Below are 14202 nucleotides of genomic sequence, written 5' to 3'. Positions count from 1 at the left end.
ATAAAGTCTTAAAAGCTAAAAATGGGTGCATTTTATTGTATGTTAATTGTACCTCAGTAAAGTTGATTTCAAACAAGTAAATTCTGAACCTGAATCACCCTCAAGAGAAGGAATGCAGGTCTCCACCAAGACGTGTGATGCTTAGTAAGCTTTGGGAAGCTGCCCCCTAATATCGTAAGAAAGTTCTGTTCATTTATCATCTTCCAAGCATAATCCAGGCTTCTGGCAAATTAGACCCAACCACTTTGCTCTACACTCAGTTGCAGAGGGGTGAACCCTCCTAGGGGTTTCCAATTCTTTTAGAAACTCCACCATTCTGGAAAGACTTATGATTATATGGACATTATATCCTATGGGAGACACTGTGAGGTTTATGCCATGTCCCAAGATCCCTCCAACCTGGGTCTGTAACGGTTAGCCCCGGAAACAAAGTTCCCTTTGGCTGGCGCTGCCACCACCAGCTTCCCCCCTTCTCTTACCCCGCGTATGGCCGTCTCCGGCAGCGGGACTTCCCTATTGGCCAGCCAAACACAACCGACTGCGACAGCCAATGGAAGCCGCTCTCCTGAACATTCAGAGGATGGGTGCTCGTGGTGTGATGAGGGGAGGTTGGCGCCTGGCACGCGCCCCCCTACATCTGGCAAGTCGGTGACAGAGACAGTAACTCCCCCTACACACGCACACCCCGTGCCCCCAGCTCTGTCAGCTGGCGGGCCCCCACGGCCCACGGCGCGTCTTGGCAGCGCCCTCCCTGGCTCCCTAGGGCGCGCGAGTGCACCTGCTTACTCAATAAGACAGAGCATCCCTTTATCCCAGGGCTTGGGAGGGGGCCGAGGAGGCGCGGGAGGTGAAAGAGGTATCTCTGCCCCTCCCCAGCCCGCGCCGAGTCGTGCCGCTTCGGGGCCGAAGTGCTCCAGAGATGCTTTAGGGTGCAGCTCTCTTTGTCTTCTCCAGCTGTGCTCCCTGCCCACTGACCCCGCGCGCCCCGAGACGTGGGGGCGGGGAGCCCGCAACCTATAACATAAATGGGGGCAAGGAGAAAGGAAGACCTTCCCGGGGCGGCGTGTGCCGCTCTCCTCACCCCCTCCCTTCCCTCCTTAGGCTTCCTCCCTCCGGTGTGTCCCTGGGGTCCAGGCAGGGGAGGGTCGAGGCAGAGGCGCGGCGGCAGCGGCGGCGGGCGCTTGGGGAGCGCCAAAGGACCGCCCGCCCGAGCGTCCGGTCGAAGGACGCAGGCAGGAGGAGGAGGCTCGCGGCCGGCCCACTCTCCTCCATCTCTCTCCCGCTCGCCGGCTTTTGTGAGCGGCAAGGAGGGTGCGCTGACGGAGGAGGGGGGCCTGGGGAGAGAGGCACCCCCTTCACGCGCGCGCGCGCACCCGTTGCCGGCGCACGCACACACGCGCGGACATACATTCACAGACACGCACACACACACGCACAAAGCTCGCTCGCCTCGAGCGCACTAACGTGGCCGTTTTCTTTGTGTGGAGCCCTCGAGGGGGGTTGGGGCCCGGGTCCGGTCCGGGGGAGATGGCGCAGCCCATCCTGGGCCATGGGAGCCTGCAACCCGCCTCGGCCACTGGCCTGGCGTCCCTGGAGCTCGACTCGTCGCTGGACCAGTACGTGCAAATTCGCATCTTCAAAATCATCGTGATTGGGGACTCCAACGTGGGCAAGACCTGCCTGACCTTCCGCTTCTGCGGGGGGACCTTCCCGGACAAGACTGAGGCCACCATTGGTGTGGACTTCAGGGAGAAGACAGTGGAAATCGAGGGCGAGAAGATCAAGGTGATCCAGACGGTCAGGTCCGGGAAGGGAGGGATCTGGGAGGGGGCCTCGGCTGAGGCATCGCTCTGGTGGTTGTAAACGTCCAGCGCGTGCTGGTGTCGCGGCTGGCTGAGCCCAAGACCCTGGCAGCTCCTCAGATCCTCTTTCGCCTCTCTCAGTGGCCTGGTTCCCACCTCACCCGTTTTGGATTTTTTGTGGGTTTTTTGGGTTTGTTTGTTTGTTTGTTTTAGGGCTGGCGGGAGTCGTTACACTCCTGCCCTTTGCCCCTGCCTGACATCTGCCACAGAAAAATCTTGTCTGATACCATCCTTGACCCTGAGCCAGGAGCAGTGGCACCTGTGGGCAGAAGGAGACATGAGGCATCTCTTGGTTCTGGTCTGTGGGATGGATCCCAAAGCACTTTACACATCCTGAGGTCTCTTCTACCTCTTGGGTGCGAATGGGCTGTGAGAACCTACTTGGGCTTAGCCCTGAGGCATTAGAGAGGGGGAAAAGACAGAAATCCATAGTGAATGAGAACCCCTTTATTTCAAAATAGAGCCCTGCGTAACACCACCAGCCCTGCATAACAAACTTGTTCTCTTGGAGCAGTCTCTCGCCAATGATATCTTCATTTGTCTGTGATACCTAATGAATGAACTGCTTCATTACTCATTCTGTTGGTATTGTCTTCAGCAGGCCTTTGTAAAAATGCAGAGCAACTTATCTGGAGGCCAAGGAAAAGTGTCTTGCTCCTCCCCCCTCATTAGTTTATTTATCAAGTAGGCTAAGTATAGATATTCTTGTCTGACCATTTATGCTCACTTTAGTTCAGAAAAGGTAGAAACCCGATAGGACAGAAATAGTTCAATATGTAGAAATATTTCTATGTGCAGAAGGAGGACATGGCAAGGGCAGCTTCCTGTGACAGGAGAGCACAGGGGGCAGGATGATGGGCAGGAATGTACCTCAAAAGGCATTGGGTACTAAAGGCCAACTCCCCTAGGCCCACAGCTGGGCTTTTCTCAAGGCTATGGTCTGACCCTGTCAGGTGAAGGTCAGCATCCCTCCTGCTGGTCAAAGAGCCCAAATGACCCCAAGGCCCCTCTTCTGGGTGATGTGGAGAGAAGGGCTGAGTAGTATTAGGGAGAAGAATGAAACCCTCTGAACTGTACATAGCTCTGGAGTCCTTGATTATTAAAATGAATATGTTTTATTTTATTATTATTATTTCTTGAATGAATGTGTTTTAAAATGGCTTCAGAGACTGGGCCAAGGCACTAGACGTCAAGAAGATGGGCAGCTCAGTCCTGGTAAGGGAGAGCTCTGGAGAACAAGTGAGTCCTAGGGTCAGGAAGATAGGGCACTGTTTTGAAATAGTGACCTTTTTGTCCCTTGCACTTTGAGGGGAATTGCTACATTTCCTAAGTCAAAAGTAGCTATCTGTCTCTATCCCTTCCTAGGGCTCTTCTGTTGAGGTTTACTTCGTTTGGACTTTTTGTGGTGTGTCTAACTTCTTTCATGCAAGGTTGTGAGATTCTGGAATTTCTAAAACATGCCTTTTTAAAAAATCCAAAGCGGGAATATCCTTACGTGCTCTTAAACCCTCGAAGACCTTTACACTTAATGCTATTGCTTGCTTAAAATCAAGTGTCCCATTGAGGCAAAGAGTTTTCTGGATTTAAAAGAGGGAAAATAAAAAAAAAAAGAGGGGAAATAAATCTACCTGAAATTCATATGGCAGAAAAAGGAAGTGTTCGGGAGTTTGGAGGAGGGAGGGAGGGAGGAGAGGAAATGGGAGGGAAAAACAAGTGGAAGAGGCCAGTGGCCTTGGAGAGATTTTTAAGACTCCTTCCCTTCTAACACCCCAGTACTTAGCGAAACTGGATTTCAGTCTTGGCCAAAGATTCCAGGCTTTTTCCGAGAGGGCAGAGCCTGTGACGGTGTGACTCACCAGAAGCAGAACTCAGCACAACACCATGTGCCGATAAGTGCTTAATACAGGCTTTTTTGGGAAGATGATATTTTCAAGAGGGCAGAGCCTTGTGACACTGCTCACAGAGGGGCCCTCCGAGTGCAGATTCTGAAGAAGCTAAGGGTACGGGCGGGGGCAGGGACGGGGTGACCCTGTCCCCTGTGAAGCTGTTGCAGCCGGGGCCCAAGGCAGCCAGGGAGAGCAGCATGTCCGTGGGAAGATGGCAGAGCGCAGCAGCTAGCACATGATCTAGAAAGGAGGAGATTTTGCCCCACACTCTGGCTGGCCTGGAGTTTTTCAGGGAACAAATGCTAAACCCCTGCTAGGAGGTGACTGTTAAAGCCTTTCCCATTTGGGGGAGGGAGAGAAGTGCAGTGTGACAGGCTGAAGTTGCCCGAGACCATAGCCAGAGATAGCCACAGGCCAAGGTGGAGAGGTCTCTGCTGGCTCTTCTTCGGCCCAGAGTGAGGTGTGGCCTCTACTGGGCTGCCTCCCCAGGTCCCAGCCTGTGCAGGGGGATGGGTGACTGAGTTATCGGGGTAAGGGCTGCTCTCTTAATTACCAGAGCCGTTTTTTAGGGCTTCAAAGCCCCATTTGGTTTCTCCAGTCCATGGATCCCCACCCCCTTCTGATCACAATATTTATAATCCAGTGTTTCCTGGTTAACATGAACATCCAGGAAAGCTTCCAATGAGTACATTATAATACTACTAATAATAATAACAACAACTGCTATTTATTGACTAAACCAAGAGCCTCGGCTAGGCGCTTTGCATGAACTGTCTACTTTGATCTTCACACCTGCCTTATGCAAATCAGACTTTTATTATCATTCCTATTTTATAGATGCGGAGACCAAAGGTAGGTTAAATACCTTGCCTAAAAGGCACCTGGATCGGAGCTCCAGTCTTTGACCGCTGAGCCCAAGCACTTCTCTGTCTCACTACCGTGCTTTCCCTGGGGCAGGGTCAGGAATTCTACATGGATTCAGAGCCCCTGCTCTTTACTGCTGCCCTCTGCTCTGGGGGGCGATCTCTGGCCCAGGGCAGTGTGCTCAGCTGGGGGTGGCAGGCGGGGCAGCCAGCCTTGTGGGCTCCTGTAGGCCAGGGGCCCAGGGTTCTAGCCCTAGAACTGAGGAGCCTTCAAAACGTCTCCTTCAGCGCCACCCCAGATACTGAATTGAGTGCCTGGGTTTTACTTTCTGCACCTTGACTGTCTCCCTTTGTGGAGAATCAGAGAATGTCCAGAGATGGAAGAGACCTTAAAGAATCTCTAATCCGGGGCACGTGGGTGGCTCAGTGGGTTAAAGCCTCTACCTTCGGCTCAGGTCATGATCCCAGGGTCCTGGGATCGAGCCCCGCATCAGGCTCTCTGCTCAGCGGGGAGCCTGCTTCTCCCTTTCCCTCTGCCTTTCTGCCTGCTTGTGATCTCTCTCTCTGTCAAATAAATAAACAAAATCTTAAAAAAAAAAATCTCTAATCCAATGTCCTCACTTAACAGATAGGAAACTGAGGCTCAGAGAGGGAAAGTGACTTGCCCAAGATCACACAGGGACAGGCCTACTACTCAGGTCTCCCCATTCCCTGGCCAGTGCTCTTCTCTCGCAATTTGGGCTAGTCCCATGGTGTGCCCAACCCATGCAGTTACCTGTGACAGGAACACAGAGGGGCATGATGTAGGAAAGATCACAGCTCTTCCTGACATCAGCCTAGGAAGTGTGGAGGTGTTCCTCGACCCCTAAGGAAGAGTGGAGCTTCCTTTAATGACAGGATGTGTCCATCTCCTACAGGTTTAGCTCAATCATGCTGAGCTTGCCTCAGCCTAAAAGCACTGGAAAATGCCAAATAGGAGTGTGTGTGGGCTGGAATGGGGAGGTAAGAGAGGGGAGGCTCACAACTAATTTTCCAGCCATTCTTTGTAAATTCTCATGGAATTTACCCATGCTTCTGGCTAGTTTGGTCTCCCCCCCCCCCACCGCCGCAACAGCTGGGCACCCCCTCTGCCCTAGCCCTCCAGACCAGGCAGACTGCAGGTAGCCATGGCCGTGGACAGGTGCTGCCCAGGACTGCGGACTCTCTTCCTCTGCTGAGCACTTGGACCAACACCTTCCCGTGTAACATTACTGAGTGGACGAAGGCTGAGCTAAGTGTTCCCTCCGAAGCTGCCTGCAGTCAGAATGACATCATGTCTTCCTTAGGGCTTCTGAACTTCCATCTTCTGCCAGTTCACTTAATGGCTAATTATCTATCAGTGTGTGTTTTTCTGTCTGCCTTGCTGCCTCTCCTGTGCGTGAGTTTCTCTTTGTCTCTCTCCTCCTTTGCCATTCTCTGCGGCAGTCTCTTGTGTGAATGGGTGTGTATCTTAGATGCAGATGGGACAGTCCAGCTAGTTCAAAAAAGATTTGTTTTAGACTTTTCCCATCATCCACTCGGGCATCCTCCAAAGGTTACAGATGTATTTGTCTCCCTTTTTCTACTTCTACCCTCCCCCACTGGCCTCCAACAAAAGGACATTCATGCCTCATCTATAGAAAGATGCCAGATATGTTCCCCAGGGAAAAGAAATACCCATGTCAGCTACGAGCACGTGCAGGGGTGGGGGACTTGCTGAAACTTGCTCAGGCAGCGATAGCCCCAGGAAAATGGTTTAAAAGACTAGATTTATCTTTAACAGCTCCCCACACTGCGCCCCTCGACCCTCCTCCAACACCGCTGTCACTTGGGGCCTGTCCCCAGCCACCCTTGGCATGTTGCTAGCATTACTCTCTTCTCCCCCTCCCAAGTGGCTGCCTTTGCTTTGGCTCTAGCCAGTCATCAAGAAACCAAACTTACTGTGCTTTCCAGAAGGAGAACAGTGGATCCAAGGACTGGTGCCACTAGGATGGCCAATGGTCTTCTGAGACAATGGCAACAACTGGCACTTGCAGAACGCTTGTATTTTGCAAACGCTCTTTCTTGTGTGTTAATTTGCCTAGTCATTTACTCCACTACTAAGTAAAGGAGATGGAAGCCAGGTCTCTCAATTCCAAGGCTACCGCTGCTGCATTTCCCATAGCACCTGCTCAATTAGTTGTCAGACCAGACTTGGTTTCGGGCCAGGGAGGAAGGGAGAATGTGTATTAGGCATTGTGTCTTGTACTTACAAGCAACACTAATCCTTACAGCATCTCCACAAGACTGCTGAGGTTATCCTTAGTTTGCAAGGGAGGACACTGAAGATAGAGTAACTTGGCTAAGGACACTTGACTAGTAATAGCATGTGACTGTGCTGAGGTTTGTACCCAAGTTGGTTTGCCTCCACTACGCCCCCACTAGACCTTGGAGAGGACAGAAGATGGGGAGCAGTGTGTGGCTAAGGGGCAGTCAGCACCCCTGGCTACTGTGCAGACACAGTGCCCACAGGAAAGGAAGAATGGACGAGAGGAGTACCCCCTGGGAAGCATAAGGAGATGCTTTCACTGTCTGGCAGGGATGGGAGGTTTGGGAGGATGCTAAGAATGGGGACACCAAATCCCCAAACAAAATGAGGTCATTTGTGTGCAGCCGTCCGGCTGCTGTGCTCTCCCTTTGTGATTGATGGTTCTGAGGCCACACCATCCATTCCGAATTTCTGCTGTGAGCAGCCTGCTAACTGGCTCACTGCTGGCCATAGACAGGGGTGCAGAGAACTTTAGGGTGGGGCTTACAAGGAGGTGGAGTGGGAGCAGTGCTCTAGTTTAAATTCTGAGCCTCCAAACGAAAGCTTCAGGGCTCCCCATGGCATTGGAAAGGTGAGGGAGGTCTATAGCAGAAAGGGTCTTCCCCGCAGCTCCGGCAGTTTGGATGGGGTATACAATTCTGGAGCCAAAGGAAAGCCAAACAGCCAACCTACTCAGCCCCAAACACCTCACACACGCCCACCCGTGTTCCTGCTAGTGGCAGGTATTTTTAGAGTTCTGAGCTCATGGTGTTAAAGCATCTGCCACATGCCTGAGGGCTGGTGGGGATTCAGCCTTACTCAGAGGCAGGAGTTAGGACTACTGGAGGGTGGGGGTGGGGCTCGGGAACCAAGTGGTAATGATATTCTTGTGCTATACCCGCTCTCTTCCCACTGACCTCTATTCCCTTCCTGGCCTGCTCTCCCTTTCTCCCTGCTCAGAGCACTGGCGAGGTGGAAGAAATGAAATCTTTTCTGTCTCTGCTTTCTGACGCAAATCAGTGTTCAAGGACCTGTTTTTCTGCTTAACCAAAGTCGAATGTTCTCTGTGAAATCACCTTGGCAGAAATGTGGTTTTGGTGGCTCAGGCCAGTACTGCTTTTTGATGATGATTATGATGAGGACGACGATGATGATGATGGTGACGGCAACAATGGTGACAAGTGATCTGATGCAGAAAAACAAGTTTGCTTACAAGTTTGGGTGCAGAAATGTCAAGAGCACTGATGAGATAACTAGAGAACAAATAATATATTCTAAGTGGTGTGTTACTGGGGTGCCAGGGTGGCTCAGTCGGTTAAGCATCAGCCTTTGGCTCAGGTTATGATCTTGGGGTCCTGGGACTGAGGCCTGTGTCAGGCTCCCTGCTCAGCAGAGAGCCTGCTTCTCCCTCCCCCCACCCCCGCTGCTTGTTCTCTCCCCACCCCCAGTAAATAAATAAAATCTTTAAAAAAAATAAATGGTGTGGTACAGACTCAAAGTGCAATCGAAAGTCTTAAGAAAAGAAAATTAAAGTTGGAGAAAAGTGGAGTTTTAGGAAGAAGGCAGATGTGAGCTAAGACTTGAAGGATGAGTGAGATGCAGGGCAATGAGGTGGTGCCCAGTTTCTGTTGGGGAAGGACAGACTAGCACGAGGGAATGAACTGGGTGTAGCCCAACAGTCCGAAACCAGGCTGGATGGGGCCAAATTCTGACGGAGATTTTTCCATTTGATGCCTTGTGCAGAAGAGGGCTGTCATGGTTTCCTGAAGAGGGGGATGCCATGCTTATAGGAGCAGGGTTTTAGGAAGGCTAGTTTGGAAGCAGTATGTAAGCAGCACTGGAGTGGAGACTTCTAGACCCCAAAAGACTCTGCTGTAGACCAGCAGTGAGGAAAGGAGGGTCTGGCCTAGGGACATGAAAATCAAAATAAAATGAGAGAATTTGACAATCATGCCAAAGGAATGTGGCAGTCATGTCCCTAGAGATGAAGGGGAGCCTGGACAATGAAAACTGGTGTTCAAAATGATGAGGACTCTGGGGCCCTGCAAGATCTTCATTCAGCAAAGAGATTCAATTATATTTACCAGATACTGACTGACTGACTGCTAACTCCAAATAAAGGCTATCCTTGGTTTTAAGAGCTGTAGTAGTCAATTAGTGACCACAACCCAATTCTCTTTAATAACTGAGAATTATATAGGGCCTTGGGATCACCATTCTGAGTATGAATTTCTCTTGTCCAAGACTTTGGATGTACAAGGGAAATAGATGGGGCTGAATGTGTGTCGATTCGAGGGTATCCCTTGGGAGCTGCATCTTTGGAAACTTCATTACTGATATAAGCATTTTTCCTTCATAATTTGGCCTTCATCCCAAAAGCTGAGAGGCAGAAGAAAAATCCAGTGAACTAAATTACCTTTTATATACCAAACAATAAGCTAAAATAAGCTAAGAGGTGAGATTTTTAACACTAACTTTAAAAAGTCATGCAAAAAATGCAAGACAAAGTGATACATGTTTTTAGTAGAAAATTTGGAAAATACAAAAAAAATACCATTTATCACCGATGGTATAAATGTCTTTCCTAGGCATATGTCTATATTTAATATTTTTTCTGAAAAACTAGAACCATAGAAAATGGAAGCTTCATATCCTGCTTTTTTCATTCCTGATATTTTATGAGAATTTCCACCATTTATTCCTTGAAAACATAATTTTTAATGTCTGCATAATGGTCCATTGTAGAGATATGTACATACACTTTAGCTATTCTCTTACTGAGCTTTTAGGTTATTTCCTGTTTTTTAAAAAGTATAAATAATACTGCAGTTAAGACTTTTGTACAGAATTTTGACCACATCTCTGCTATTTCATATAGATATCTGGAAGTGAGATTATAGGCTTGAAGAATTTTGAGTATTTTTAAGGTTCTGGATAATATTGCCAAGTTGCCCTCCAGAAAAGTTCACCAATTTACACTCATTTTTTCAAATAAAAGCCTTAAGACTTCAAAAAAAAATTATTTATTTATTTATTTGACACACAGAGAGAGAATACAAGCTGGGGGAGAAGCAGGGTCCCACTGAGCAAGGAGCCTGACATGGGGCTCAATCCCAGGACCCTGGGATCATAACCTGAGCCAAAGACAGATGCTTAAACAACAGATACTTAACCGACTGAGCCACCCAGGCGCCCTAAGATTTTTTGACTCAAGATTTTCAACCAGAACGTTTTATCTATTTATTTATTTATTTATTTATTTATTTGATAGAGAGATCACAAGTAGGCAGAGAGGCAGGCAGAGAGAGGGGGGGTGGAAGCAGACTCCCTGCTGAGCAGAGAACCCAATGTGGGGCTCGATCCCAGAACCCTGGGATCATGACCTGAGCTGAAGGCAGAGGCTTAACCCACTGAGCCACCCAGGCGCCCCTCAACTAGAACTTTTAAGAAAAATTTTATAAACCCTGAGAGAAACTTCTCTCTACACTTTGATATGTCCACTCTGCCAGTCTGTGCCAGGGCTTCTCACCACATTTTTGCTTTTTAAAGATTTTTATTTGTCAGAGAGAGAGAGAGAGAAAACGAGCAAGTGTACCAAGCAGGGGGAGCAGCAGGCAGAGGGAGAAGCAGCCTCCCTCCTGAGCAAGGAGCCGAACTCCAGATTCATCCCAGGACTCTGGGATCATGACCCGAGCTGAAGGCAGACACTTAACTGACTGAGCCACCCAGGCGTCCCTCTTACCAGGTTTAAGATAACAGAATCGGGGGCACCTGGGTGGCTCAGTTGGTTAAAGCCTCTACCTTCAGCTCAGGTCATGATCCTGGGGTCCTGGGATCGAGCCCCGCATCGGGCTCTCTGCTCTGCAAGCAGCCTGTTTCTTCCTCTCTCTCTGCCTGCCTCTCTGCCTACTTGGGATCTCTGTCTGTCAAATAAATAAATAAAATCTTAAAAAAATAAAAAGATAACAGAATCGAGTTTTCTTCTATGTATTCTTGTTTTCTTTACTGACTCCACATATGGGTTTTGTATCTTCCAGGTTCAGGTGTGGGACACAGCAGGTCAGGAACGCTTCCGCAAAAGCATGGTCGAGCATTACTACCGCAATGTGCATGCAGTGGTCTTCGTCTATGACGTCACCAAGATGACATCCTTCACCAACCTCAAGATGTGGATCCAAGAATGCAATGGGCATGCTGTGCCCCCACTAGTCCCCAAAGTGCTTGTGGGCAACAAGTGTGACTTGAGGGAACAGATCCAGGTGCCCTCCAACTTAGCCCTGAAATTTGCCGATGCCCACAACATGCTCTTGTTTGAGACTTCGGCCAAGGACCCCAAAGAGAGCCAGAATGTGGAGTCAATTTTCATGTGCCTGGCTTGCCGATTAAAGGCTCAGAAATCCCTGCTCTATCGTGATGCTGAGAGGCAGCAGGGAAAGGTGCAGAAACTGGAGTTCCCACAGGAAGCTAACAGTAAGACTTCCTGTCCCTGTTGAAACCAAATGGTGTAAATACAAGATCCATCATTACTGGAGTTTTTTCTTTCCCTTTTTTTCCGTGCCCACATAACGCTGATACCTGCTTGTTTCCATACAAGTTGATATTAAAATAAAATTTGTATAGATTATCACATGCCTTCATGTCTTGCTTTCCTCCAGGAAGACATTTCTGACTGTGCTGAGTAGAAGAGCAGCCCGCCCTCCTAGAGGGGTACACTTGGCCAAGGCACACTCCCTACCAGCCTTCTATGCCACCTGAATCATATGAGTCACTTCTTCAGGACTAATTTGCTGTCACCCAGTGCTATCAGTGGGCAAAAACATCCAGAGGGGGTGGGATACAGGCCAGATATGTTTTTCTATGGCGCCCATGGAAGTGGAGGATAGAGAAGTCTTGAAAGGAGATGTTGACTCATAAATATTTCCTAGGTAGCCCGGATGTCGAGAGTAGGTGGCTCTCTCCTTATCTCCCAAAGCTTAAAAATAAAAAGTATAGATTTCCCAAGGGGCTCAGTTGCTTCCAAATTAGTTAAATCCTGCTTCTCATATTTTACCACACAGTCTCTGACACCCGGAGTGGTATTTCTTGAAGAGGACAGGGCTCTGTTATGCCCCCTGATCCGTGCTGGGCGCTATAGAGGAAACAGCAAGAAAAGGATTTGTCCCTATGTTCAAAAACCCTCTGATCTTGTGGGAAAAGACACGAATTTTTGTGAACAAAAATTAGACAATGACCTCACCAAGTTCGAGTCTGTGCTCCGGGAATTGAGAGCGTTATGTATTCAGCATTAGGAAGGAGTCACTGAAAAATAACTGACCTTATTTTGTATATTGAGTAAAATGTTGCATTTGGATTGGTAAAGAGGAGGGGACTGGGACAAAGTAGGGAGGCCAGAATGACCTTGGGGGTTGAGTGAAAGAACAAGAGCTGAGCATCCTTAGTGGGGAGCTAAGGATGAGGAAACCTACACAAGATTCAGGACAGTTTGTTGCTCTTTGAGTCACTGGGAGTTTTTGGTGGCTTTCCAGCAGGAGTCCTGTAGGTTATTTCCAGAATGTCGGGTCCTATGGATGTGAAAGCCCCTTGTCCAATTGTTAAAGCAACTAAGAGTAGCTATGAAGGCATAGCTACCATAGCCCCAGGTAGAATTTGTTGTTTCAGGGGTGCTCCGTAAGGCTCCTCTCTTGTCAGAAGCCCACAGAAAAGAGGGTCTGAGGCTGACAGCCCCCAAGCACTTTCCTCTGGTAGGTGAATTCAGATCTGTCTCCCGTCCGCCTTCCCGTCAGCCCAGTGAAAGTTAATACATACCAGATGCGCTTCCCACCCAAACAAGTAGTCTTGCCTAGTTGTCGAAACAATGCTCTTCCTCCAGAGGTGGCTAAATCCCCACCCCATCTCCATCCCAGTCCCCACCTGGCCTGAGGCTAAGCCCCCAGTCTAGTTTTCATCACTTGGCTTCTGCCTGGATCCATCGTTGGAGCCTGCCTTGTACCCTGGTTAGGGCTGTGTTTTCTTACTAGTTGTCCCTACCCAATGCCCTACCCTGGAATCTCACCCAAGGGGCTGGGAGCCTGTTGTCTGTTGGCGAACTGCCTGCTGAAAACCCTGTTGCTATGCTTCTCCCCAACTCCGGATACTGGCTCCTCACCCAGGACTGCTCTTGTGGTGTCTTTTGGCTCCTGACTTGGCTGCAGGGCTGGGCCATCTCTCCGTGGCCGCAGGTACACTTGTCCATTCTAGTGGGTTGACATTTCAGTCCGGGTCCTGACCTGTGTTGGTCAAGGACCTTCTTTGCTGTAACAGGGACAAATAACATTCCAAGTCCTCTAACCAGGATTGCCTCTTCTAGACCTGAATTGCCTCTGACAACTTTTAGGCATTCAACAAACATGTATTGAGCATCTACTATAAGCCAGTGTGTGCTAAGCCCTTGGGATATGTAGATGAACAATATAAAATCCTGCTCTCGGGCGCCTGGGTGGCTCAGTGGGTTAAGCCTCTGCCTTTGGCTCTGGTCATGATCTCAGGGTCCTGGGATCGAGTCCCGCATCGGGCTCTCTGCTCAGCAGGGAGCCTGCTTCCCTTCCTCTCTCTCTGCCTGCCTGTCTGCCTACTTGTGATCTTTCTCTGTCTGTCAAATAAATAAATAAAATCTTTAAAAAAATCCTGCTCTCATAAAGGAGGTAGATACTAAAAAAGAAATGAGATCCATAATGAGAGAAGTTGAGAGTAATGAGGAGTCCGAGGGCCATAAAATAGGGCAAGTGGACAGAAAGTGAGGAAGGGGGCGGGAGGGCAATGCATTAGACAAAGTGAACACAAAAGATACCTTTGCAGTGATCACGTTTGAGCGGAGACCCAAATGAAGAAAAGCAACCAGGAATGAGGTCAGAAAGAGAACCCTAAGCAGAGGAAAGAGCAAATGCCGAGGCCCTGAGGCAGAAGTGAGGTTGGCATGTTTGAGGAACAGCAAAGAGGCTAGTGTGAGCAAGGGGGAAAATACGGGAGGTGAGGTTGAGAAGTAGGTAAGGCCAGATCTATTGGCTGGGATTTTATTTCAGTGCAGTGGGAAGCCAGTGGAAAGTTTTAGCATTATCTAGACCCAGTAACCTTTGGAAAGATTCAGCAGGCTTGCTGGCCAGCAAGAAAGAGGGAAAAGCCTCTACTTTTCTGGGCCCCTCTGAGAGGAATAGATACCCTTCGTAACTCCTGACTGTGCGCCTCAAGGGCTGTCATTTCCATGCTGGCTGGCCCCCCTCTTAAAAAAACAGACTCTGAACTTTCCCGAG

General features: G+C 49.3%; 1 protein-coding gene across 3 annotated transcripts; it reads left to right on the top strand.

Annotated features, from left to right (window-relative positions):
• The first annotated feature begins 720 nt into the window (after positions 1-720).
• On the top strand, positions 721-11540 carry RAB33A (RAB33A, member RAS oncogene family). Of its 3 annotated transcripts, none has more exons than XM_082717727.1 (2): positions 721-1802; positions 10954-11197. In XM_082717727.1, exons 1-2 carry the CDS (start codon positions 1528-1530, stop codon positions 11060-11062), a joined length of 384 nt encoding a protein of 127 aa, XP_082573853.1. In that variant the 5' UTR covers positions 721-1527; the 3' UTR covers positions 11063-11197. The 3 variants fall into 3 exon arrangements, with proteins under 3 accessions (XP_082573853.1, XP_082573851.1, XP_082573852.1); XM_082717725.1 differs by having other exon boundaries at positions 722-1797; positions 10954-11540; XM_082717726.1 differs by having other exon boundaries at positions 735-1785; positions 10954-11540.
• Positions 11541-14202: the final 2662 nt, after the last annotated feature.

Source organism: Mustela nivalis, assembly GCF_964662115.1.
Source record: "Mustela nivalis genome assembly, chromosome: X".
Taxonomy (NCBI): domain Eukaryota; kingdom Metazoa; phylum Chordata; class Mammalia; order Carnivora; family Mustelidae; genus Mustela; species Mustela nivalis.
The sequence above is the reverse complement of the archived record's forward strand: the minus strand, read 5'-3'. Positions and strand labels throughout refer to the sequence as shown.

What these genes read in the sequence shown, in the direction of transcription:
- RAB33A (XM_082717725.1), top strand. Translation starts at nt 1,528, where the DNA reads ATGGCGCAGCCCATCCTGGGCCATGGGAGCCTGCAACCCGCCTCGGCC. An exon ending in AGATCAAGGTGATCCAGACG is followed by an intron (nt 1,798 to 10,953) that starts GTCAGGTCCGGG and finishes TGTATCTTCCAG; the next exon opens with GTTCAGGTGTGGGACACAGC.